Here is a 24787-nt window from a genome sequence, read left to right as displayed (position 1 = left end):
CAAAGCGTCAATACAGGAAGGACTAAGATTGAATCCTACTACACCGGCTCTGGCTCCAGTCGGATGTGGCAGGGCTTACAAACCATTATAGACTACAAAGGGAAGCACATCCGAGAGCTGCCACGTGACACGAGTCTACCAGACGAGCTAAACTACTTCTATGCTCGCTTTGAGCCAAATAACACTGAAACATGCATGAGAGCACCAGCTGTTCCCGGAAGACAGTGTGATCACTCTCTCCGCAGCCGATGTAAGACCTTTTAACAGGTCAACATTCAGAAGGCCACAGGACCAGACGGATTACCAGGATGTGTACTGCGAGCATGCACTGACCAACTGGCAAGTCTTCACTGACATTTTCAACCTCTCCCTGTCTGAGTCTGTAAAACCAACATATTTTAAGCAGACCCCCATAGTGCCTGTGCCCAAGAACACTAAGGTAACCTGCCTAAATGACTACCGACCCGTAGCACTCACGTCTGTGGCCATGAAGTGCTTTGAAAAGGCTGGTCAAGGCTCACATCAACACCATTATCCCAGAAACCCTAGACCCACTCCAATTTGCATACTGCCCCACAGATCCACAGATGATGCCATCTCTGTTGCACTCCACACTTCCCTTTCCCACCTGGACAAAAGGAACACCTATTTGTGAGAATGCTATTCATTGACTACAGCTCAGCGTTCAACACCATAGTGCCTTCAAAGCTCATCAATAAGCTAAGGACCCTGGGACTAAACACATCCCTCTGCAACTGGATCCTGGACTTCCTGACGGGCCGCCCCCAGGTGGTAAGGGTAGGTAACAACACATCCGCCACGCTGATCCTCAACACAGGGGCCCCTCAGGGGTGCGTGCTCAGTCCCCTCCTGTACTCCCTGTTTACTCATGATTGCACAGCCAGGCATGACTCCAACACCATCATTAAGTTTGTTGATGACACAACAGTGGTAGGCCTGATCACCGACAACAACGAGACAGCCTACAGGGAGGAGGTCAGAGACCTGGCCGTGTGGTGCCAGGACAACAACCTCTCCCTCAACACGATTAAGACAAAGGAGATGATTGTGGACTACAGGAAAAAGAGGACAGAGCACGCACCCATTCTCATCGATGGGGCTGCAGTGGAGCAGGTTGAGAGCTTCAAGTTCCTTGGTGTCCACATCACCAACAAACTAACATGGTCCAAGCACACCAAGACAGTTGTGAAGAGGGCACTACAAAACCTATTCCCCCTCAGGGGACTTAAAAGATTTGGCATGGGTCCTCATATCCTCAAAAGGTTCTACAGCTGCACTATCGAGAGCATCCTAACTGGTTGCATCCCTGCCTGGTATGGCAACTGCTCAGCCTCCAACCGCAAGGCACTACAGAGGGTAGTGCGAACGGACCAGTACATCACTGTGGCCAAGCTTCCTGCCATCCAGGACCTCTATACCAGGCGGTGTCAGAGGAAGGCTCTAAAAATATTCCAGCCACCCCAGTCATAGACTGTTCTCTCTGCTTCCGCACGGCAAGCGGTACCGGAGCGCCAAGTCTAGGTCCAAGAGGCTTCTAAACAGCTTCTACCCCCAAGCCATAAGACTCCTGAACATCTAATCAAATGGCTACCCAGACTATTTGCATTTCCCCCCCCCCCCCCCCCTTCTCCCCCTCTTTTACACCGCTGCTACTCTCTGTTGTTATCATTTATGCATAGTCACTTTAATAACTCTACCTACATGTACATATTACCTCAACTAACCGGTGCCCCCGCACATTGACTCTGTACCGGTACCCCCCTGTATATAGTCTCGCTATTGTTATTTTACTGCTGCTCTTTAATGACTTTTATTTCTTAAAACTCTATTATTGATTAGGGGCTCGTAAGTAAGCATTTCACTGTAAGGTCTACCCCTGTTGTATTCGGCGCATGTGACTAACATTTGATTTGACATCATTTATCTGCCATAGGGGAGCTTGTGAGACTTCCCTAGGACATTGTTATACAATTCAACTCATGTACCGGTAATAACCTCCTTTTGTGTCAGTCTGCAGATGCAGAGGCTGCAGGTTCTGGGGTCAAGCTGGAGAGGTCTGAAAGAGAGGAGGACCCATGGCATAGCAGAGACACCCAGACTCGAGCGGCTGTAGAGCCCCCTGTAGCCTCAAAGGACTCCCCCACCATCGCCCCAGCGCCTCCCAGGACCCGACACAGAATCAAGGAGGTCAGTGGAACGCAGAACGCCGTCCTCAAGTCAGAGACAGACACCAAGACTTTAACTGTAACACACAGGCTTTTACACACAGGATCTGACCACAGATCAGACCCAGAGAGACTGGGGCTGGGGAGACTGGGCTGTCCTCCTGCTCCTGGCTCAGAGTATTTACCTTACGGTAACCCAAGCCCGAGGACTGTTCATTCTCTTCGGGATTCAGGTGATGCATTAGAGACTGGCAATGATCTGTCTTCTTACACTACAGAGATGGACCCTGGCATCATGCCCTTGGGCTTAGAGACACAGACTGATCTGTCTAGAGGGGACTGGAACCCCTACCGTAGTAGTGTTTACTCTGAAGGGTGCCTAGATAAGAAAGGGGATGTTCTAGTCATAGATGAAGTCACTGTGAAAGTGGAGGGCGACGCTCCTCTGACATGGAATGTAGATAAGACTCACTTAGGAGGACACTCACAAGGCAGAGATTTCTTAAATTACAGGGAAAGCTTAGAGACAAATCCAAATGTCACAACCCACTCCCCTTTACACACGGTCAGGGATCATGAGTCAGTGTCCACGTCGATGGGACCTTCGAAGTCACAGGACCGCGTCCTTTTCGATCAGGTATTGAACTCAAAGGGCCAAAAGGCTAAGGCACGGGGTAGAGGAGCAACATCAGGCAAAAGTAAAGAGAAACGGTTCTTATGCATGTTCTGTAACAAAGGCTTCAGCTGCCCTCAGAAGGTGGAGATCCACCAGAGGGTCCACACAGGGGAGAAACCCTTCGGATGTACCCAGTGTCATATGCGCTTCGCTGAGGCTGGCAACCTGAAGAAGCACCAGAGGGTCCACACAGGGGAGAAACCATTCGGCTGTACCCAGTGTCACATGCGCTTCGCTCAGGCTGGTCACCTGAAGAGACACCAGAGGGTCCACACAGGGGAGAAATAATGCAGCTGATCCCAGTGTGAGAACAGATTCTCCAGCCAGCACCAGTTGAAGATGCACCTGAAGGGCCACACGGGTGAAAGGCGGTTCACCTCTATGCATTGTGGGAAGAGGTTGTCAGAGGAGCTACCTCAGAATACACCAGTAGAAAAAACATTCCACTCTATAGCCTCTGATGTTTAGATCAAACACTGCATTAAAGACAAAGATTAATTTTTATTATTGTCAACAGAAAATCATTTGGAATAACCAGAGTAACAGATTTCAGAGTTGAATATTCCTGCGTAGAATATTGCATCCAGACATTGTGTGATATACACTGAGTGTACAAAACATTAAGGATACCTGCTCTTTCCATGAGACTGACCAGGTGAATACAGGTGAAAGCTTTGATCCCTTATTGATGTGATTTTTTAAAATCCACTTCAATCAGTGTAGATGGAGGAGTAGACAGGTTAAAGAAGGATTGTTAAGCCTTGACACAATTGAGACATGTATGTGTGCCATTCAGAGGGTGGCTGGGCGAGACAGAATTTTTAAGTGCCTTTGTAAGGTGTATGGTAGAACAGTTGAAGTCGGAAGTTTACATACATTTAGGTTGGAGTCATTGAAACTCGTTTTTCAACCACTCCACAAATTTCTTGTAAACAAACTATAGTTTTGGCAAGTCGGTTTGTGCATGATACAAGTCATTTTTCCAACAATTGTTTACAGTCAGATTATTTCACTTATAATTCACTGTATCACAATTCCAGTGGGTCAGAAGTTTACATACACTAAGTTGACTGTGCCTTTTAACAGCTTGGAAAATTCCAGAAAATTATGTCAGGGCTTTAGAAGCTTCTGATAGGCTAATTGACATAATTTGAGTCAATTGGAGGTGTACCTGTGGATGTATTTTAAGGCCTACCTTCAAACTCAGTGCCTCTTTGCTTGACATCATGGGAAAATCAAAAGAAATCAGCCAAGACCTCAGAAGAAAAATTGTGGACCTTCACAAGTCTGGTTCATCCTTGGGAGCAATTTTCAAATGCCTGAAGGTACCACGTTCATCTCTACAAACAATAGTACACAAGTATACACACCATGGGACCACGCAGCCATCAAACCGCTCAGGAAGGAGACGTGTTCTGTCTCCTAGAGATGAACGTACTTTGGAGCGAAAAGTGCAAATCCATCCCAGAACAATACCAAAAACCTTGTGAAGATGCTGGAGGAAACAGGTGAAAAGTATCTATATCCACAGTAAAACGAGTCCTATATCGACATAACCTGAAAGGCCGCTCAGCAAGGAAGAAGCCACTGCTCCAAAACCACCATGAAAAAGCCAGACTACGGGTTGCAACTGCACATGGGGACAAAGATCGTACTTTTTGGAGAAATGTCCTCTGGTCTGATGAAACAAAAATAGAACTATTTGGCCATAATGACCATTGTTATGTTTGGAGGAAAAAGGTGGAGGCTTGCAAGCCGAAGAACACCATCCCAATCGTGAAGCATGGGGGTGTCAGCATCATGTTGTGGGGGTGCTTTGCTGCAGGAGGGACTGGTGCACTTCACAAAATAGATGGCATCATGAGGTAGGAAAATTATGTCGATATATTGAAGCAACATCTCAAGACATCATTCAGGAAGTAAAAGTTTGGTTGCAAATGGGTCTTCCAAATGGAAAATGAATTAAGCATACTTCCAAAGTTGTGGCAAAATGGCTTTAGGACAACAAAGTCAAGGTATTGGAGTGGCCATCACAAAGCCCTGACCTCAATCCTATAGAAATTGTGTGGGCATAACTGAAAAAGCATGGAGCAAGGAGGCCAACAAACCTGACTCAGTTACACCAGCTCTGTCATGAGGAATGGGCCAAAATTCACCCAACTTATTGTGGGAAGCTTGTGGAAGGCTACCCAAAACGTTTGACCCAAGTTAAACAATTTAAAGGCAATGCTACCAAATACTAATTGAATGTATGTAAACTTCTGACCCACTGGGAATGTGATGAAATAAAAGCTGAAATAAATCATTATTTATACTATTATTCTGACATTTCACATTCTTAAAATAAAGTGGTGATCCTAACTGACCTAAGACAGGGAATATTTACTAGGATTAAATGTCAGGAATTGTGAAGACTGAGTTTAAATGTATTTGGCTAAGGTGTATGTAAACTTCCGACTTCAACTGTAAATGACAGGCGCACCGGTTTGTGTCAAGAACTGTAATGCTGCTGGATTTTTCATGCTCAACAGTTTTCTGTGTGTATCAAGAATGGTCCACCACCCAACGGACATCCAGCCAACTTGTAGGAAGAATTGGAGTCAACACGGGCCAGAATCCCTGTGGAAAACTTTTGACATCTTGTAAAGTCCATACCCCAACAAATTGAGGCTGTTCTGAGGGCAAAAGGGGGGGGGGGGGGGGTGCAACTCAATATTAGGAAGGTGTCAATGTTTTGTACAAGTGTTATATAATGTGTTTGATTCTACATGTATTGATTCAGGGGTTGAATACTTATCTAATCAAGAGATTCGTTTTATTTTTCATATTTTATTACTTACAAATGTTACATTTTTCTTACACTTTGACATTAGAGTATTTTGTGTAGATCGTTGAAGAAAAAAAGGACAATTAAATCCATTTTAATTCCACTTTAACAACAACATTTGGAAAAAGTAAAGATGATATTTTGTGTTAGTACTGTGTCGGCTAAATTATGTTCACAAATGCCTATTTCATTACTTCCATTCAACTGCTGCATTTTTTCCCCCAATAACCTTTTAATGAGAAAATGAATGCAGTTTATCAAGCAGATTTGTAGTGGAGACATGTGCATGTTTGGTTTTCATATGGTGTATTTAAAATTTGTTTTGTTTAATAAAAACAAAATGGACTTTTCATTCTACTACTTTTAAAAATAATTGAAACTCTCTTTAGTATACATCGCATCTGATCTCACCCTATTCTGCATACACCTGACAGCACGTTATAACCAGTATACACTTACTAAATATACCTACATGTACCCACACACTAACAAACACCTACTGTACATGTCAAAATAGTTTAGTCAATTTTGATATTTATGTCCACCATGATGGGTTTAACAACAATGAAGTCATTCTGTAACTACAGTATAGGACTCAAACATAGTGGGGATGGGTAAACACTCCATGTTGAAAGTGTGTTTATTATCTGTGTGTACGTACCTGAGGGAGTGTATGTCTGTGTAATCTCTATCACCTGTCTCTTCCAGGAGGAGGGTCCAGAGGTGCTGCTGGTGAAGGAGGAGGGGTATGAGGAGGGTCTGGGGAACCCTGAGGGGACAATGGTCATGGAGGACAACCAGACTACACCTCGTCCTGAACCCACAGAGGAACCGGCCGAGCAGGACAGGAACACACACACAGTCAGTCTTACTGAGGTGAGCCAACTGTGAACTACTGTCTGAATGGTATTAGGTCAGGTCTTGATACATTTTGTCTTAAGTGTGGGATCATACCTTTGAAAAAAACAGTGTGAAGTAATAAAATCAACAAACATGTTTGCATAGTACTCTTAGTGGTCCTTCATTGTCCATTGAGAGGATGCTCCATAGCAGGGTGCTCATATCAGATTTCTTGATCCAACATCCTCTCACTCTGTATCTCTTACAGTCAGTAGACATGGAGGATGGGAAGCATGATCTGCTGCTGGTCAAAGAGGAGACGATAGAGGACGGGTGGACTAAAGATGGGGAAGCAAGGTAAGAGAGACATACGTATACAGAACATAATAGATATACTTCAATGGGAATAGTGGTGCACTTACATAAAATGAAATCAATACAATTTGTTTGCATAAAAAAACAATGTATGAACTTGACCAGGTAGTTGACAAAAAAAAACTCCTTATGTAGAGTTCTCTGCCATGTTTGTAAAGTTTATTTTCTAACCTCTTCCTATAGGTGGTTGGCTGGAGGGTAACAGAGTAGACTGGGTGGCCATCTTGCATTCCAAGACCCAGACGGGTGCAGCCAAGGTCCCAGGGGACGACACCACCGAGCAGGCTAGGACCAGAGGCGACAGTCAAAACTGTAACTCGGCCACTCAGGAACATTCACTGTCTTCTTGGTAAGCAACGCCAGTGTAGATTTGTCCTTGTGTTTTAGGTTATTGTTCTGCTGGAAGGTGAATTAATCTCCCAGTGTCTGGTGGAAAGCAGACTTAACCATGTTTTCCTCTAGGATTTTGCCTGTGCTTAGCTCCATTCTATTTTTTATCCTGAAAAACTCCTGATTACAAGCATACCCATAAAATGATGCAGCTACCACTATGCTTGAATATCGGGAGAGTGGTACTCAGTAATGTGTTGTATTGGATTTGCCCCAAACATAACACTTTGTATTCAGGACAAAAGGTTAATTGCTTTGCCACATTTTTTGCAGTATGACTTCAGTGCCGTGTTGCAAACAGGATGCATGTTTTGGAATATTTCTATTCTGTACAGGCTTCCTCCTTTTCACTCTGCAATTAGGTCAGTATTGTGGACTAACTACAATGTTGTTGATCCGTCCTCAGTTTTCTCCTATCATAGCCATTAAACTCTAACTGTTTTAAAGTCACCATGGGCCTCATGGTGAAATCCCTGAGCTGTTTCCTTCCTCTCCGGCAACTGAGTTAGGAAGTACGCCTAACTGTATCTTTGTAGTAACTGGGTGTATTGATACACCATCTAAAGTGTAATTAATAACTTCATCATACTCACAAATCATGTTAAACCCTATTATTGCATACAGAGTGAGTCTATGCAACTTATGTGACTTGCTAAGCACATTTTTACTCCTGAACTTATTTAGGCTTGCCGAAACAAATCTAAATTTAATCAATTTTACATTCAAGCTGTAACACAACAAAATGTGGAAAGAGTCAAGAGGTGTGAATACTGTATTTTTTAAAGAAGTGAGCTCAGCTAACCTGTCAGAGGATGACCAGACGGGGGAGAGAGAACGAGAATGCTGAATATGAGGGAGGATGTAAATGATGCATTGAATGCACCATTTACCATGGCAGAGGTGAAGACAGCAATAGGCAAGACTGTGTTAACTTCACCTGGGAAAGATGAGGTTTGCTATGTCATATTGGCCCATGTCAGCAATGAGGCGCTGGATAATGTATTGGATTGAGGTCATGGCTTTGTGATGGCCACTCCAATACCTTGACTTTGTTGTCCTTAAGCCATTTTGCCACAACTTTGGAAGTATGCTTGGGGTCATTGTCCATTTGGAAGACCCATTTGCGACCAAGCTTTATCCTCCTGACTGATGAGATGTTGCTTCAGTATATCCACATAATTTTCCTTGTTCATGATGCCATCTATTTTGTGAAGAGCACCAGACCCTCCTGCAGCAAAGCACCGCCACAACATGATGCTGCCACCCCCCTGCTTCTATTCAGTTCTATTTTTGTTTCATCAGACCAGAGGACATTTCTCCAAAAAGTACGATCTTTGTCCCCATGTGCAGTTGCAAACCGTAGTCTGGCTTTTTTATGGCGGTTTTGGAGCAGTGGCTTCTCCCTTGCTGAGCGGCCTTTCAGGTTATGTCGATATAGGACTCATTTTACTGTGGATATATTTAGATACTTTTGTACCTGTTTCCTCCAGCATCTTCACAAGGTCCTTTGGTGTCGTTCTGGGATTGATTTGCACTTTTTGCTCCAAAGTATGTTCATCTCTAGGAGACAGAACGCGTCTCCTTCCTGAGCGGTATGACGGCTGCGTGGTCCCATGGTGTTTATATTTGCGTACTATTATTTGTACAGATGAACGTGGTACCTTCAGGCGTTTGGAAATTGCTTCCAAGGGTGAACCAGACCTGTGGAGGTCTACAATTTTTTTCCTATGTCTTGGCTGATTTCTTTTGATTTTCCCATGATGTCAAGCAAAGAGACACTGAGTTTGAAGGTAGGCCTTAAAATACATCCACAAGTACACCTCCAATTGACTCAAATAATGTCAATTAGCCTATCAGAAGTTTCTAAAGCCATGACATAATTTTCTGGAATTTTCCAAGCTGTTTAAAAGCACAGTCCACTTAGTGTATGTAAACTTCTGACCCACTGGAATTGTGATACAGTCAAATAATCTGTCTGTAAACAATTGTTGGAAAAATTACTTGAGTCATGCACAAAGTAGATGTCCTAACCGTCTTGCCAAAACTATAGTTTGCAAACATGAAATTTGTGGAGTGGTTGAAAAATTAGTTTTTATGACTCCAACCTAAGTGTATGTAGACTTCATAATCTTACATACAGTTGGAGAGACATACTTCCTGGAGAACAGGGGGTTAATATAGCCACATCAGAGTGGGTTCAGGAAGGGGAACTATGGACCCAGTGCTCTGCTTAGAAGCAGAGGTCAGGAAGGCCCAGGTGAACAGGGAGACGGTTGTAGCTGATGCAGATGTTGGCATTTTTAGTTAATATCGTCCGATTCTGATATGCTTACCGATTTGTTGTGTGTCCCTGGTGATTTGTCATCTTTTGTTCTCAATCAATATCAATTATGTTTACTCTCAGGTACAGCCGGATATTGGAAGGTCTTTATTTGCAGATGATGGGGCCTATTGGAAGAAATGTACCATACACAGTCAGGATGTACAGGAAGCAGTCGATGAGGTGGTCATTAAAGTAGGGATTCAGATTCTCTGTAGAGAAGTCAGACAGTGTTCTTTACCATGAGGAAGGTGGGAGATGAGGTACGCCTGAGGTTGTATGGGAGAAACGTGGAGAGACTAGGGGGCCTTCAGGTTCCTAGGGATGTACTTTGACACTAGGTTGACCTGGGCAGAACACATTGAGAGAGTGGTGGGAAAATTCTATAGGTTCTGAATGTGATGCGCTGTCTGACGGGGATGGAGTGGAGGACTGGGTGTTCCTCACTGATAAGACTTTGGCAGTGTACGTATGGTTCAGCAGCCAGGATATCAATGGAAAGATTAGATGTCATACATGCGCAAGGACTCAGAATATGAAGCCGGACAGAGTAGGTGTGTACTCTGTCTCATGTCATCAGTACTGACAAGTCTGCAGTCCTTTAGCTCATGCAGCACCAGACAAAACCTGCTGTATTAGGTACTACAAACCCATCTCTCTTCTATATACAGAGGGAAAAAATAAAATAAAATTTTATTTGTCACATGCTTTGTAAAGAATAGGTGTAGACCAACAGTGAAATGCTTACTTCCGGGTCCTTTTCCAACAATGCAGAGTTAAGATAAAAAATACAAAGTGACACAAAGAATAAATACACAGTAAATAAAAAATAACAATAGAGTAAAAATAACATGGTTATATACGGGGAGTACAAGTACTGAGTCAATGCAAGAGAATTAGTACCAAAAAGGGTCAATGCGGGTAGTAAGGGTAGCCATTTGATTAGCTATTTAGCAGTCTTATGGCTTAGGGTTATAAGCTTGTTGGTCCCAGACTTGGTGCACTGGTAGTACTGCTTGTCGTGCAGTAGCAGAGAGAAGTCTATCTTGGGTGACTGGAGTCTGAAACTTTTTTGGGCCTTCCTCTGACACTGCCTGGTATAGAGCTCCTGGATGGCAGGGAGCTTGGCCCCAGTGATGTACTGGGCTGTACTCACCACCCTCTGTAGTACCTTGCGGTCGGGTGCCTTGCAGTTGCCGTACCAAGCCGTGTGCAGCCAGCCAAGATGCTCTCAAAAAGTTGGGGGCGGGAGGACTGCAGCATGAGAAAGATGATAGGAGGCCACCTTAACTAGACATAGGTTGGGACACAACCGGCTGAATTATTGCCAGGAAATAGAAACAGTAGAAAATCTGTTGATATAGTGCGGGAAGTATAAGAGGGAGAGAGATATTTGAGAATCTGTATGAGAGAGAATGGGATACAGGAATTAGGTGTAATGAGTCCATTGAGTAGAATATGAACATATACAGTATCCGTTTTTTTGTTTTATTTTCTGAGATAAACGGGGCAGGCAGGCAATATTTAGTTCCTCCCGGTCTCTGGCCCACACTCCACTCCAGCACAGTAGTAGGTGGCGGTAATGCACTAACAACATAGGATGCCAACTGCCCAAAAATACCACCGAAGAAGTAAACGGATGCGAACAGTGACCAAGAACAATTACCACTTTAGCGTTTTTATTGTTGTATTTAGACGTTTATTAACACACTGGAACTCAAAATATGCCGAATTTTACTTCACAGCATCACATAATTACCTCAGGTAGTCTGTAATTCGCGTTAGAGACAGGACTTGGTTGATATACCTATGTTATCTAGGTAACGCTAGCTAGCTGCTAACAATGGCTGACTGTATGGTTTTTCACACTCAAATAGCCTCCATTATGGAGGTGCTAGCGAATGCAGCCGTGGCAGAGATCTGTAAACTAGTAGATGAAGACTATGCAGTGTTTCGTTTAGAAGTTACTCAAAGCCAGAAAGAAAACAGGGTATTGCGCAGGAAACTACAGCTACTGGAACTGAAGGTGGCACGGGAACGCGCAGAGAGGACAATACGAGAGCGTGTCGTTGCCAGTCGTCCCAGTAGTGTCAAGATCCTAGACCGATACAGAGGAATGGCAAGAGGTACATTTTGCAGAAGGCTGAGGGTCTTGGCGCATTTGTTCAAATGTGTTATCCAGAATTGTATCTTGTTCAGAGTTTGACTAGTGTGCAATAATTCCCTTGATTACTTCGCTATCTTGCACTTGTATTATTTATTTTACCTTTATTTTACCAGGTAACGTTAGGTCAATTGAAAACAAATTCTTCTTCCACAAAGACTCATATTCTAACCAGATTCTTGATTTACTGAATTTCCTATTGTCATACTCAATTAAAAGCAAGTGATGCATGGAACATAATCAATCAATAAATAGCATATAAAGAAGTTATGACAAGTGCTACCTTACATCCTTGTCAAGTGTACAATATAGTATTGAGCATTGACAGTACATAACTTAACCACTCCTTTTCCCCCCTATTACTCTCTCAGGTGAAGGACATCTCACTGGAGGCCACAGGAGCTTTGTGAAACCAGCGGGACACAACGCGTGGATAGATGACCAACCTATAGCTATAGATGAGGAGAGTGGAACCTCAACCCAGCATGTTATTGTGATAGAGGTTAGTGTAATAGTGTAACATAAAAAATGACAATACATTTAAATGTGTCCCGTTTTATTTCAGAAACACTCCCCTCAGCTATTCATATGCTTACATGTGCATCCTTATTTATCTGCCATAGGGGAGCTTGTGACACTTACATTTTAGTCATTTAGCAGACACTCTTATCCAGAGCGACTTCAAATCAAACTTTATTTGTCACATGCGCCGAATACAACAAGTGTAGACCTTACTGTGAAATGCTTACTTACAAGCCCTTAACCAACAGTGCAGTTCAAGAAGAGTTAAGAAAATATTTACCAACTAAAGTAAAAAATAATAAAAATGAACACACAACAATAACGAGGCTATATACAGGTTAGTTGAGGTAATTTGTACATATAGGTAGGGGTGAAGTGACTATGCATGGATATTAAACAGCGAGTAGCAGCGTGTACAAGACAAATGGGGTGGGTCAATGTAAATAGTCTGGTGGCCATTTGATTAATTGTTCAGCAGTCTTATGGCTTGGGATAGAAGCTGTTAGGGATCAAATCCCTTTAGCGGGATCGATTTGACAAAATCCGATGAAATTGCAGAGCGCCAAATTCAAACTACAGAAATATAAATATTTAACATTCATATAAATACAAGTGTAATACATCAAAATAAAGCTTAACTTCTTGGTAATCCAGCCGCGGTGTCAGATTTCAAAAAGGCTTTACGGCGAAAGCTCACCATGCGATTATCTGACAGCGCCCCGCATACAAAAACATGAAACCCATATTTCAACTAGGCAAAAACAAAAAGAACGCGGACTCGTCCAAATCAGTGGTAGGATGATTTTTTTGAGGGGGGGATGCTTTGTCCTCGGGGTTTTGCCTGCCATATCAATTCTGTTATACTCACATACATTATTTTAACAGTTTTAGAAACTTTAGAGTGTTTTCTATCCACATCTACCAATTATATGCATATCCTAGCTTCAGGGCCTGAGTGACAGGCAGTTTACTTTGGGCACGCTTTTCATCCAGACGTCAAAATACTGCCCCCTAGCCCAAAGAGGTTAAGGAGCCTTTTGGTCCTAGACTTGGCACTCCGGTACTGCTTAGCAGAGAAAACGGTCTATGACTTGGGCTTTCCTCTGACACCGCCTATTATATAGGTCCTGGATGGCAGGAAGCTTGGCTGTGATGTACTGGGCCGTACGCACTACCCTCTGTGGCGCCTTACGGTCAGTTGCCATACCAGGGAGGTGATGCAACTGGTCAGGATGTTCTCGATGGTGCAGCTATATAACTTTTTGAGGGTCTGGGTGATCCAGTACGGCCCAGTACATCACAGCCAAGCTTCCTGCCATCCAGGACCTATATAATACGCGGTGTCAGAGGAAAGCCCAAGTCATAGACCGTTGCCATGCCAAATCTTTTCAGTCTCCCGAGTGGGAAAATGTGTTGTCGTGCCCTCTTCACGACGGTCTTGCTGTGTTTGGACCATGATAGTTTGTTGGTGATGTGGACACCAAGGAACTTGAAACTCTCGACCCGCTCCACTACTGCCCCGTCGATGTTAATGGGGGCCTGTTCGGCCCGCCTTTTCCTGTAGTCCACGATCAGCTCCTTTGTCTTGCTCACATTGAGGGAGAGGTTGTTGTCCTGGCACAACACTGCCAGTTCTCTGACCTCCTCCCTATAGGCTGTCTCATCGTTGTCGATGATCAGGCCTACCACTGTTGTGTCGTCAGCAAACTTAATGATGGTGTTGGAGTCGTGTTTGGCCACGCAGTCGTGGGTGAACAGGGAGAACAGGAGGGGACTAGGTACACACCCCTGACAGGCCCCAGTCTTGAGGATCAGCATGGCAGACATGTTGTTGCCTACCCTTACCACCTGGGGTTGACCCGTCAGGAAGTTCAGGATCAAGTTGCAGAGGGAGGTATTTAGTCCCAGGGTCCTTAGCTTCGTGAGGAGCTTCGTGAGCACTATGGTGTTGAACGCTGAGCTGTAGTCAAGGAGTAACATTCTCACATAGGTGTTCCTTTTGTCCAGGTGGGAAAGGGCAGTGTGGAGTGTGATTGTTTCATCTGTGGATCTGTTGGGGCGGTATGCTAATTGGAGTGGGTCTAGTGTATCCGGGAGGATGCTGTTGATGTTGGCTCGGGGATTCGAACCAGCAACCTTTTGGTTACTAGCCCAACACTCTTAACCACTAAGCTACCTGCCACCCCCAGACTTCCCTACGACATTGTTATGCAAACCTATTATGTATCGATAATAACCTCTCCTTTTGTGTCAGTCTGCAGATGCAGAGGCTGCAGGTCCTGGGGTCAATCAGGAGGGGACTGAAGGGAAGGACCCACGACACAGAGACATCCAGACTGGAGCGCTCCCTGTAGCCACGGAGGACCGCGCCGCCACGCCCCAGCTCAGGACCTCCCGCAGCATCACGGAGGTCAGTAGAACGCTGAACGCCGTCTTCAAGTCAGAGACCGACACCAAGACTTTAACTGTAACACACAGGCTTTTACACACAGGATCTGACCACAGATCAGACCCAGAGAGACTGGGGCTGGGGAGACTGGGCTGTCCTCCTGCTCCTGGCTCAGAGTATTTACCTTACGGTAACCCAAGCCCGAGGACTGTTCATTCCCTTAGGGATTCAGGTGATGCATTAGAGACTGGCAATGATCTGTCTTCTTACACTACAGAGATGGACCCTGGCATCATGCCCTTGGGCTTAGAGACACAGACTGATCTGTCTAGAGGGGACTGTAACCCCTACCGTAGTAGTGTTTACTCTGAAGGGTGCCTAGATAAGAAAGGGGATGTTCTAGTCATAGATGAAGTCACTGTGAAAGTGGAGGGCGACGCTCCTCTGACATGGAATGTAGACGAGAATCACTTAGGAGAAGGACACTCACAAGGCAGAGATTTCTTAGATTATAGGGAAAGCTTAGAGACAAATCCAAATGTCCCCCTTAACACGAGTACAGGGATCGCGACCCAGTGTCCACATCGATGGGACCTTCCAATTCACAGGGCCACATACTTTTCAATCAGGTATTGAACTCGAACGACAGGACTAGACCCTACGCTCGGGGAGGGGGAAAACATCAGTCAATAGTTAAGAGACGCGGTTCCTCTGCATGTTCTGTAACAAATGCTTCAGCTGCCCCCCGTTCGCCTGTATGCTAAACTGTCTCCTACCTTCATCTACACAGATTGAAGTGGATTCAAAGGTGACATCAATAAGGGATCATAGCTTTCACCTGGTCAGTCTATGTCATGGGAAAAGCAGGTGTTAAGGTTTTTATACTCATTGTACATCACATCTGATCTCACCCTATTCTGCATACACCCAACAGCACTTTATAACCAATATACACTTACTAAATATACCTACACATACCTAACAAACACTTACTGTACACATAAAAATAATTTAGTCAGGTTTGGCTTTTGCTGATTCATGTTTACATTTTAACAGACGATCTTATCCAGAGCGACTTACTGTAGTGAGTGTGCATGCATTTTATCAGTTGCAGCCTTCATCTGCCTTTCCATTTTATCAGTTGCAGCCTTCATCTGCCTTTCCAGCCGTTTGCGAGATGGGACACCTTTATCCCCCTGGTCAGTCGTTTAGGAGTTGTGGCTTTGAAATTGGGAGTTGTCCATCTCCAAGACTGGCTGCCTGCCAGGGTTTGAGGGCGTAGTCTACCAAAGATTTTCCCATAACACTGATTTACCCACAACATCATATTTATGTCCACTGTGATGGGATTAACAATGATGACATCATTCTGTAAATATAGTCTAGGATGGGTGAACACACCATGCTGAAAGTGTTTATTATCTGTGTGTACGTACCTGAGGGAGTGTATGTCTGTGTAATCTCTATCACCTGTCTCTTCTAGGAGGAGGGTCCAGAGGTGCTGCTGGTGAAGGAGGAGGGGTGTGAGGAGGGTCTGGGGAACCCTGAGGGGACCATGGTCATAGAGGACAACCAGACTACACCTCCTCCTGAACCCACAGAGGAACCAGCTGAGCAGCACAGGAACACACACAGTCTCACTGAGGTGAGCCCACGGAAACTACTGTCTGAATGGTATTAGGTCAAGGCCCATATCCAAAAAGCCTCTCAAGAGTAGGTACGCTGATCTAGGATATCAACTTATTCATTATGATCTAAAAGGCTAAACTGATCCTAGAACAGCACTCTGAGACTCTGTGGATACTGACCCAGGTCTTGATTCATTTTATCTTAAGTGTGGGAACATGCCTTTTGAATGATCAAACCATTAAAGAGTGTCAAGTAATGTAATCAAATCAACTAACATATTTACATAATACTCATAGCAATCCCTCTTTGCCCAATCACAAGAAGCTCCATAGCAGATGTCTTGATTCAACATCCTCTCACTCTGTATCTCTTACAGTCAGTAGACATGGAGGATGGAAAGCCTGATCTGCTGCTAGTCAAAGAGGAGACAATAGAAGACGGACCAGAGAGCATTGATCTGCTGAGTGGACTAAAGATGGGGGAGCAGGGTAAGGGAGAAATACATATAGCCTACATTAGAGGTCGACCGATTATGATTTTTCAACGCCGATACCGATTATTGGAGGACCCAAAAAAGCCGATACCGATTAATCGGCCGATTTTTATTTATTTGTAATAATGACAATTACAACAATACTGAATGAACACTTATTTTAACTTAATATAATACATCAATAAAATCAATTTAGCCTCAAATAAATAATGAAACATGTTAATTTTGGTTTAAATAATGCAAAAACAAAGTGTTGGAGAAGAAAGTAAAAGTGCAATATGTGCCATGTAAGAAAGCTAACGTTTAAGTTCCTTGCTCAGAACATGAGAACATATGAAAGCTGGTGGTTCCTTTTAACATGAGTCTTCAATATTCCCAGGTAAGAAGTTTTAGGTTGTAGTTATTATAGGAATTATTGGACTATTTCTCTCTATACCATTTGTATTTCATTAACCTTTGACTATTGGATGTTCTTATAGGCACTTTAGTATTGCCAGTGTAACAGTATAGCTTCCATCCCTCTCCTCGCTCCTACCTGGGCTCGAACCAGGAACACAACGACAACAGCCACCCTCGAAGCAGGGTTACCCATGCAGAGCTATAGGCCATCAAGTGCAAACATCAGTATATAATATAAATAATATGTGTGAAACTCTTGATAGTGTACGTGATGTAAACAGAGAGGTCTACCTTCTTGGGGACCTGAATATTGACTGGTTTTCATCAAGCTGTCCGCTCAAGAGGAAGCTTCTTACTGTAACCAGTGCCTGTAATCTGGTTCAGGTTATTAAATTTGCTGAAAATAAACGCAGTTGACAGTGAGAGGACGTTTCTTTTTTTGCTGAGTTTATTTACACTGAGCTGCGCTTCGATAGATGGGTCGAAGATGGACGACTGGTTTGCCTAGCAGAGATCGCCCTTGTCCTTTGTAGAATCTTTCTGGTCGTAGTGTTGTATAGCGGATACGTTGAAGTACTCTGTCCTTTCCTAGGCCACGTACGTCTTTAGTGAATAAGAGTTCAAAGTTCATACCAAGTTGCCATACTCAGCTCGTGCTGTATTCTGGCTGGTCTAAACGAATGGACACCAGTCCTCACACCTCACTAAAATTACATTTAAACATTTTAAATTGCACAACAATGTGTAGCCTTTCCAAGATACAATTTATGTCGTCCTATCATCAGATATAATGTCCCAGACACCAACTGATCTGACATCATATTCTTTAAGTACCAACAGACACTTTCAACTGGTTGGATTACAGAAATATTGCACCTTCCCCCAACCTTTTGATGTTACCATATTCTCTCTATGTTAACAAAGGGCTTTCCAAGAGTCCATTCTGTAGGGTGGAGGGGAAAGTATTTATAGGGGTCATAAACCTCATACAACAGGGCAACGTCATGACAATATTGAAATATAAACTTGCTAATGCTTTCACTGATTGCACATAAAGCAGCGTTTCCCCAAGTATTTTTTTCAGCAGCGGTGGAAAGTTAGTGCGGGTGGGTCGTTTCTGTGGCCAACGGCGCCATCTACGACCAAACATTTTAGAGGACCTCCTCTTGACCGCAGAGACAAATTTTGTTGCTTTAAAGCAAATTTCCTACAACTCTACACATTTTGCCATGGGGCGGAGAGAACATTATACAGTTTTAACGCTAGTTTCCTGCCATTCCACACTTTGTCTTTGCTGCTTGCAGCTATGCATTTTTTTAAACGTATTAATTAAATGAAATCAATGCAACTTATGTTTACATACAAAAACACACATTATAATGTATGAACCTGACCAGGTAATATTCCAAAAACACTCCATATGTAGAGTTCTCTGCCATTTTTGTAACCTCTTTCTGCAGGTGATTGGCTGGAGGCTAACAGAGGAGACTGGACAGCCATCTTGAATTCCCAGACCCAGTCCGGTGGAGCCAAGGGCTTACGGGACAACATCACTGAGCAGGCCAGGACCAGAGGAGACAAAGTGGAGGTCAGTGGCTGGGACAGCGTCCTTAACTCGGTGCTGCGGAACAACACTGTTAAAAACAACCAGAAACAGATAGTTGAACACAAAACAACATCTGAACTTACTCTCCATGACAACAGACTGACTGAGCCCTGGGCTAGGTGTATATTTGGTCTGCGGGTACGGGGAGGTGTCTGTATGCGGCGGGAGAGACAGTCTCAGACGAAAGAATGTTGCGAACGACAGAGCAGCGGAAGGATTTAGTGTGAGTCGTCAGGCTAGGGCTGAACTGTGGTTACATTTTATAATGTCATGTTTCTGTGTGTAGAGCAAATGGGTTCTTACATAAACCTATATGCTTTTCTGTTCAATTTGTGTTTACAGTCTGCTGTCCATGAGAGCCTGCTGACATCTGATGTTGCTGGTGGGAGAGACTGGACTTCTGAGGTGGCTAGTCACAAAGCCTGGCCCCGGATCAGAAACCTGGATCAGGAGCCGCTCTTCCTTCCCGAGTCGGAACCAGGACCCAACTACGAGGGACAGAGACTCCACCACCACACAGAACACAACCAGTGGACAGGGGGACTGAACAACCTCAGTCCTGGTGGTCATCAGAGAGGCTCTAGTCAGGGATCCAGTCTGCAGCCCAGACCCTTCTCTTCACAGTCTCAGTGCAGGGATGGAGCAGGGCCTGGGGCTGATAGAGATAGACCCTCCTGTTCCTATGATACAAACACCACAGTGTCCATGATGAACAGTGCAGGTCTTCCTGGGCTTCAGCCTTCACAGAGAGTGGTGAGAGACCCCCCTGGTGGGAGTCTAACAGGAAGTCTTACCTCTCCATCAGGATCTCGTCTAATGCCTGGTGAATGGGTTCATAGAAGGTCTGGGACTGGGTCTAGCCCTCCTCATTTACCTCATGGTTACCCTAGCAATACAGACAGAGTCAGGATGGGTGTTCAGCACAAGCGCTTCCTAGCCTCTAACACAGCACAAAATCCTAACAACACCCAAACAATGGCTAGAGGTCAAGAAGGGAGCTCAAAGACTAACCACCTGAGGCTAGCTCCTGCTTCTACCTCGTCTGGTGTCATTGGGAGGCCGAGTATTAGGACTGACGCCGACAAGCCGTACACCTGCCCAACGTGTGGGAGGCGCTTTGCTAAAGCGAGCTATGTGAAGATGCACCAGACCGTTCACACCAAGGAGAAGCCCTTCAAGTGCAAACTATGTTACAAGAGCTTCTCCTTCCTGACTAACCTTATCAGACATAGGAGTGTCCACAATGGGGAAAAATTGTAGCAGTGTGGCCTGAGATGTACACAAGGGATGTCAGGGAACCATTCTTTAGGTGACATATTATAGTTATGTGAAGTGTCTTTGGGTAAGAGACTAACCACATACCCCTCATTAACCCATTGTAAACAGGCTTGTGTAAACTGTTTTTAGAGAGAGAGTAAACCTGGGCTAGAACAAGGACAGTTGAATATTTACCTTACTGAGGTGATGTAGATGGAATAAAGTAATTGTATTATTTTCTACTGTGTTCTTGCTAACACACCGTTCTTTATAAACAAATCTGCTCTGAGCTTGAAAGATGGTGATCATGATTAGGAGATTTGATGTGTAACGTAATAAGCAATGGCGTATTTGAAAAGAACAGCATGCATACCTATTTCATTTAACCACATCCTTTGAGCTATGACACCAACCATTAAGTATGAGGCGTTATACGTGCCTATTCCTTGATTGTAATATTCAACTGATAAGGCAATGCCGCAATAGTGATTATTGGAAGAATTGAACCGCTCATGCAACGAGAACCGGAAGCACCGACTGCTAGCAGAGCAGAGTGGATGATTGTAAGTAGAAACTTCAGTGCAAACTTCTTTGGAAGACTGTTGTGGGGTGGGCAGACTGCTATAGAAGGTTGACTGGAAGATAGCTACAGATTGTTAAACCAGATAATGTGATTGAACCAAAGATTTCTGGGAGTTACAGGTTAGGTACTGTTTGGTGTAGCACAGAGAATTTTCTACCAACCCTAACTTCAAATTGTATTGGTCACATACACTTATTGTGGGTGTAGCTAAATACTTATGTTCCTAGTTCCAACAGTGCAGTAGTATCTAAAAACGATTCACATAAATCTAAAAGTAAATGAATGGAATTAAGAAATAAATATTAGATCGAGCAATGTCGGAGTGGCATTGACTAAAATACAGTATATACATATGAGATGAATAAAGCAGTATTTAAACATTATTAAAGTGACAAGTGTTCCATTATTAAAGTTGCCAGTGATTCCAAGTCTGTATATAGGGCAGCAGCCTCTAAGGTGCAGGGTTGTGGAAGCCGGCTAGTGATGGAAATTTAACAGTCTGATGGCCTTAAGATAGAAGCTGTTTTTCAGTCTTTCGGTCCCAGCTTTGATGGACCTGTACTGATCTCGCCTTCTGGATGATGGGGCTGAACAGGCAGTGGCTCAGGTGGTTGATGTCCTTGATGATCTTTATTGCCTTCCTGTGACATTGGGTGCTGTAGGTGTCCTAGAGGGCGGGTAGTTTGCCCCCGGTAATGCGTTGGGCAGACTGCACCACCCTCTGGAGAGCCTTGCGGTTGCGGGCGGTGCAGTTGCCATACCAGGGGGTGATGCAGCCGGACAGGATGCTTTCAATTGTGCATCTAGAAACATGTGTGAGGGTTTTAGGTGACAAGCCAAATTTCTTTAGCCTCCTGAGGTTGAAAAGGCTCTGTTGTGCTGTCTGTGTGGGTGGTCCATTTCAGTTTCAGTGATGTGTACGCCAAGGAACTTGAAGCTTTACACCTTCTCCACTGTGGTCCTGTTGATGTAGATAGAGGGGTGCACCCTCTGCTGTTTCCTGAAGTCCACAATAATCTCATTTGTTTTGTTGACGTTGAGTGAGAGGTTGTTTTCCAGGCACCACACTCCCAGAGCCCTCACCTCCTCCCTGTAGGCTGTCTCGTCATCATTGGTAATCATGCCTGCTACTGCTGTGTCGTCTGCAAACTTGACGATTGAGTTGGAGGCGTGCTTGGCCACACAGTCATGGGTGAACAGGGAGTACAGGAGGGGGGCTGAGCTCGCACCCTTGTGGGGCCCCAGTGTTGAGGATCAGCGGAGTGGAGGTGATGTTTCCTACCTTCACCACCTTCACCACCTTGAAGTGAGTCTTGGGTGGCAGGTAAGGTAAAGGTGATATGATCCTTGACTAGTCTCTCAAAGCACTTCATGATTACAGAGGTGAGTGCTACGGGGCGATAGTCATTTAGTTCAGTTACCTTAGCTTTCTTGGGAACTGGAACAATGGTGGCCATCTTGAAGTATGTAGGGACAGCAGACGGATAGGGAGAGATTGAATATGCCCGTAAACACACCAGCCAGCTGGTCTGCGCACGCAGCTAGGGATGCCATCTGGACTGGCAGCCTTGAGAGGGTTAACACGTTTAAATGTTTTACTCACGTCAGCCACGCAGAAGGAGAGCCCACAGTCCTTGGTAGCGGGCCTCGTTGGTGGCACTGTGTTATTCTCAAAGCGTGCGAAGAACGTGTTTAGCCTGTCCGGAAGCAAGACGTCCGTCTCTGCGACGTGGCTGGTTTTCCTTTTGTAGTCCCTGCCACATACGTCTCATGTCTGAGCCGTTGAATTGCGTCTCCGCTTCATCTCTATACTGACGTTTGGCTTGTTTGATTGCCTTGCGGAGTGAACTACAACACTGTTTATATTCTGCCATATTACAAGTCGCCTTGTCAATGTTAAATGCGGTGAATGCTACCATCTATCCACGGTTTCTGGTTAGGGTAGGTTTTAATAGTCAGTGGGTACTACATATCCTATACACTTCCTTATGAACTCAGTCACCGTATCTGTGTATGCATCTAGATTATTTTCGCACACTACCTGGAACAAATCCCAGTGCACGTGGTCAAAACAATCCTGAAGCATGGATTCCGATTGGTCAGACTAGTGTTGAATAGTATGACGCACGGGCACATCCTGTTTGAGTCTTTGCATATAGGACGGGAGGAGAAAAATGGAACCGTGGTCAGATTTGCCGAAAGGAGGGCGGGGGAGGGCCTTGTAAGCATCCCGGAAGTATTAATAGCAATGGTCGAGAGTCTTAGTGGGACAGTCAATATGTTGATAGAATTTTGGCAGCCTTGTCCTCAGATTTGCTTTGTTAAAATCCCCAGCTACAATAAATGCAGTCTCAGGATATGTGGTTTCCAGTTTGCATAAAGTCACCCTCTAAAGAGCCTTACGGTCCGCGGCGGTGGAGTTGCCGTACCAGGCTGTGATGCAGCCCGATGGTGCTCCTGGAGAACACTGAGGGCCCTCGGGGACAGGCAGAATTTCTTCAGCATCCTGAGGTTGAAGAGTCACTGTTGTGCCTTCACTACGGTGTCTGTGTGGTTAGACCATTTCAGCTTCTCTGAGATGTGTGCGCAGAGGAATTTGAAGTTATTGACCGGCCCCATTGATGATGACGGGCGTGTCCAGCCTGGTTCCCCCTGAAGTCCACAATGATCTCCTTTGTTTTGCGAACGTTGAGGGAGAGGTTGTTTACCTGGCACCACTCCGTCAGAGTGCCTACCTCCTCTCTGTATGCTCGTCGTTGATCAGGCCTACTACTGTCATGTCATCAGCTAACTTGATGGAGTTGGAACTGTGTCAGTCCATGCAGTAGGGGACTAAGGACACCCTTGTGCGGCCCCTGTTTTGAGGATCAGTGGCAAGGAGCTAATGTTGCCTACCTTCATCACCTGGGGGCGGCCTGTCAGGATGTCCAGGACCCAGGTCCATATGGAGGAGTTCAGACCCAGGGCAGTGAGATTTTTAATGAGCTTATTGGCACTATGGTATTGAAGGCTGAGCGTTAGTCAGTCGATGAACAGCATCCTCACATATGCATTCCTTTTGTCAAGGTGGGTAAGGGCAGTGTGCAGTGCAATGGCGATTACGTCCTCCTTGGATCTGTCAGGGCGGTAGGCAAGCAAATTGGAGAGGTTGAGTGTGTCGGGGAGGGAGGAGGTGATGTGGTCTTTCAGTTGTTACTTTCCCTTTCTTGGGCATGGGGATGATAGTGGACACATTGAAGCAGGTATAGAGGCCTGTATCATTGGTTGACGTGAAAAAACAATGGCGGCGGCAAAACTACCCACCGTCGGATTAACAAAGATGTATAGAGTATAGAGGCCTGAGTTAGAGATTGAAAATGTCAGCAAACACAACAGCTGGTCTGCACATGCTCTGAGGGCACGGCTAGAGATGCTGTCTGGGCCGGCAGCAATGCGAGGGTTAACACGTTTTGAAGGACTTACATACATACTCAGTGGAGACTGTGTGTGTAGCCCACGTTGTCATTGGGGACTCTCCTCAACAGCTCATTTTGCTCAAATCTTGAGAAAAGGGTCTTTAGCTCGTCCGGTAGGGTGGCGTTGGTGACCGTGATGTGGCTGGCTTTCTTTTTGTAATCCGGAGACCCTTCCACATACGCCTCATGTCCGACCCACTGAATTGCTCCTGTACTTGTTTCGCCATCTTGATCAATCTGTACTGTTAAACCAAACTATTGTTTTTTTTAAATCAATCGACGATTGTGCACCCCAATACATATAAGACATGCTTTTGAGTTATGTACCCAGTAGGTCCCTCACATTCTCTGGCACTGGCCTTTTTTAACTATCCAAAGCCTAGGACTGAGAGGCAGCCTTTAGTTCTATGCCCCCCTGACTCTGGAATAGCCTGCCAGAGAACCCGAAGGCGGCCGAAACTGTGGACATATTTAAGAGATCTTAAAACACACCTTTTTAGCTTTGCTTTTCCTTAGGGTGCTTTTTAGTCGTTTAGTTGTTATCCTCATGTTTGTTGTGTAGTAAATATTTCAGTTTTCATTTTCATAGTTTTTGTTTTTTCCTGTGAAGCTCAGTGCATCGCATTCATGTCTGAAATCTGCTATATAAATAAAGCTTGATTTGATTCTAAAAGTC

General features: G+C 44.7%; 1 protein-coding gene and 1 long non-coding RNA gene across 3 annotated transcripts in view; both read left to right on the top strand.

Annotated features, from left to right (window-relative positions):
- Positions 1-16400, top strand: part of LOC120053005 — a 53149-nt gene extending 36749 nt beyond the window's left edge. Inside the window, exons 1-4 of one of the 2 annotated variants that reach the window (XM_039000257.1) lie at positions 10928-11740; positions 12150-12280; positions 14555-14710; positions 16173-16400. In XM_039000257.1, the coding sequence (XP_038856185.1) occupies positions 11458-11740; positions 12150-12280; positions 14555-14710; positions 16173-16370 (768 nt within the window). In that variant the 5' untranslated portion in view covers positions 10928-11457 and the 3' untranslated portion in view covers positions 16371-16400. Of the gene's footprint in view, positions 1-2031; positions 2209-10927; positions 11741-12149; positions 12281-14554; positions 14711-16172 lie in introns of those variants that run through there. The other variant, XM_039000256.1, reaches the window with a different exon arrangement.
- Positions 6406-7112, top strand: LOC120053025. Its single transcript, XR_005477427.1, has 3 exons — positions 6406-6565; positions 6798-6886; positions 7088-7112. It is a non-coding gene; the product is annotated as an uncharacterized LOC120053025 (long non-coding RNA).
- Positions 16401-24787: the final 8387 nt, after the last annotated feature.

This window comes from Salvelinus namaycush, chromosome 8, assembly GCF_016432855.1.
Source record: "Salvelinus namaycush isolate Seneca chromosome 8, SaNama_1.0, whole genome shotgun sequence".
In the NCBI taxonomy this organism is placed as follows: domain Eukaryota; kingdom Metazoa; phylum Chordata; class Actinopteri; order Salmoniformes; family Salmonidae; genus Salvelinus; species Salvelinus namaycush.
This window is presented reverse-complemented; position numbering and strand designations above follow the sequence as displayed.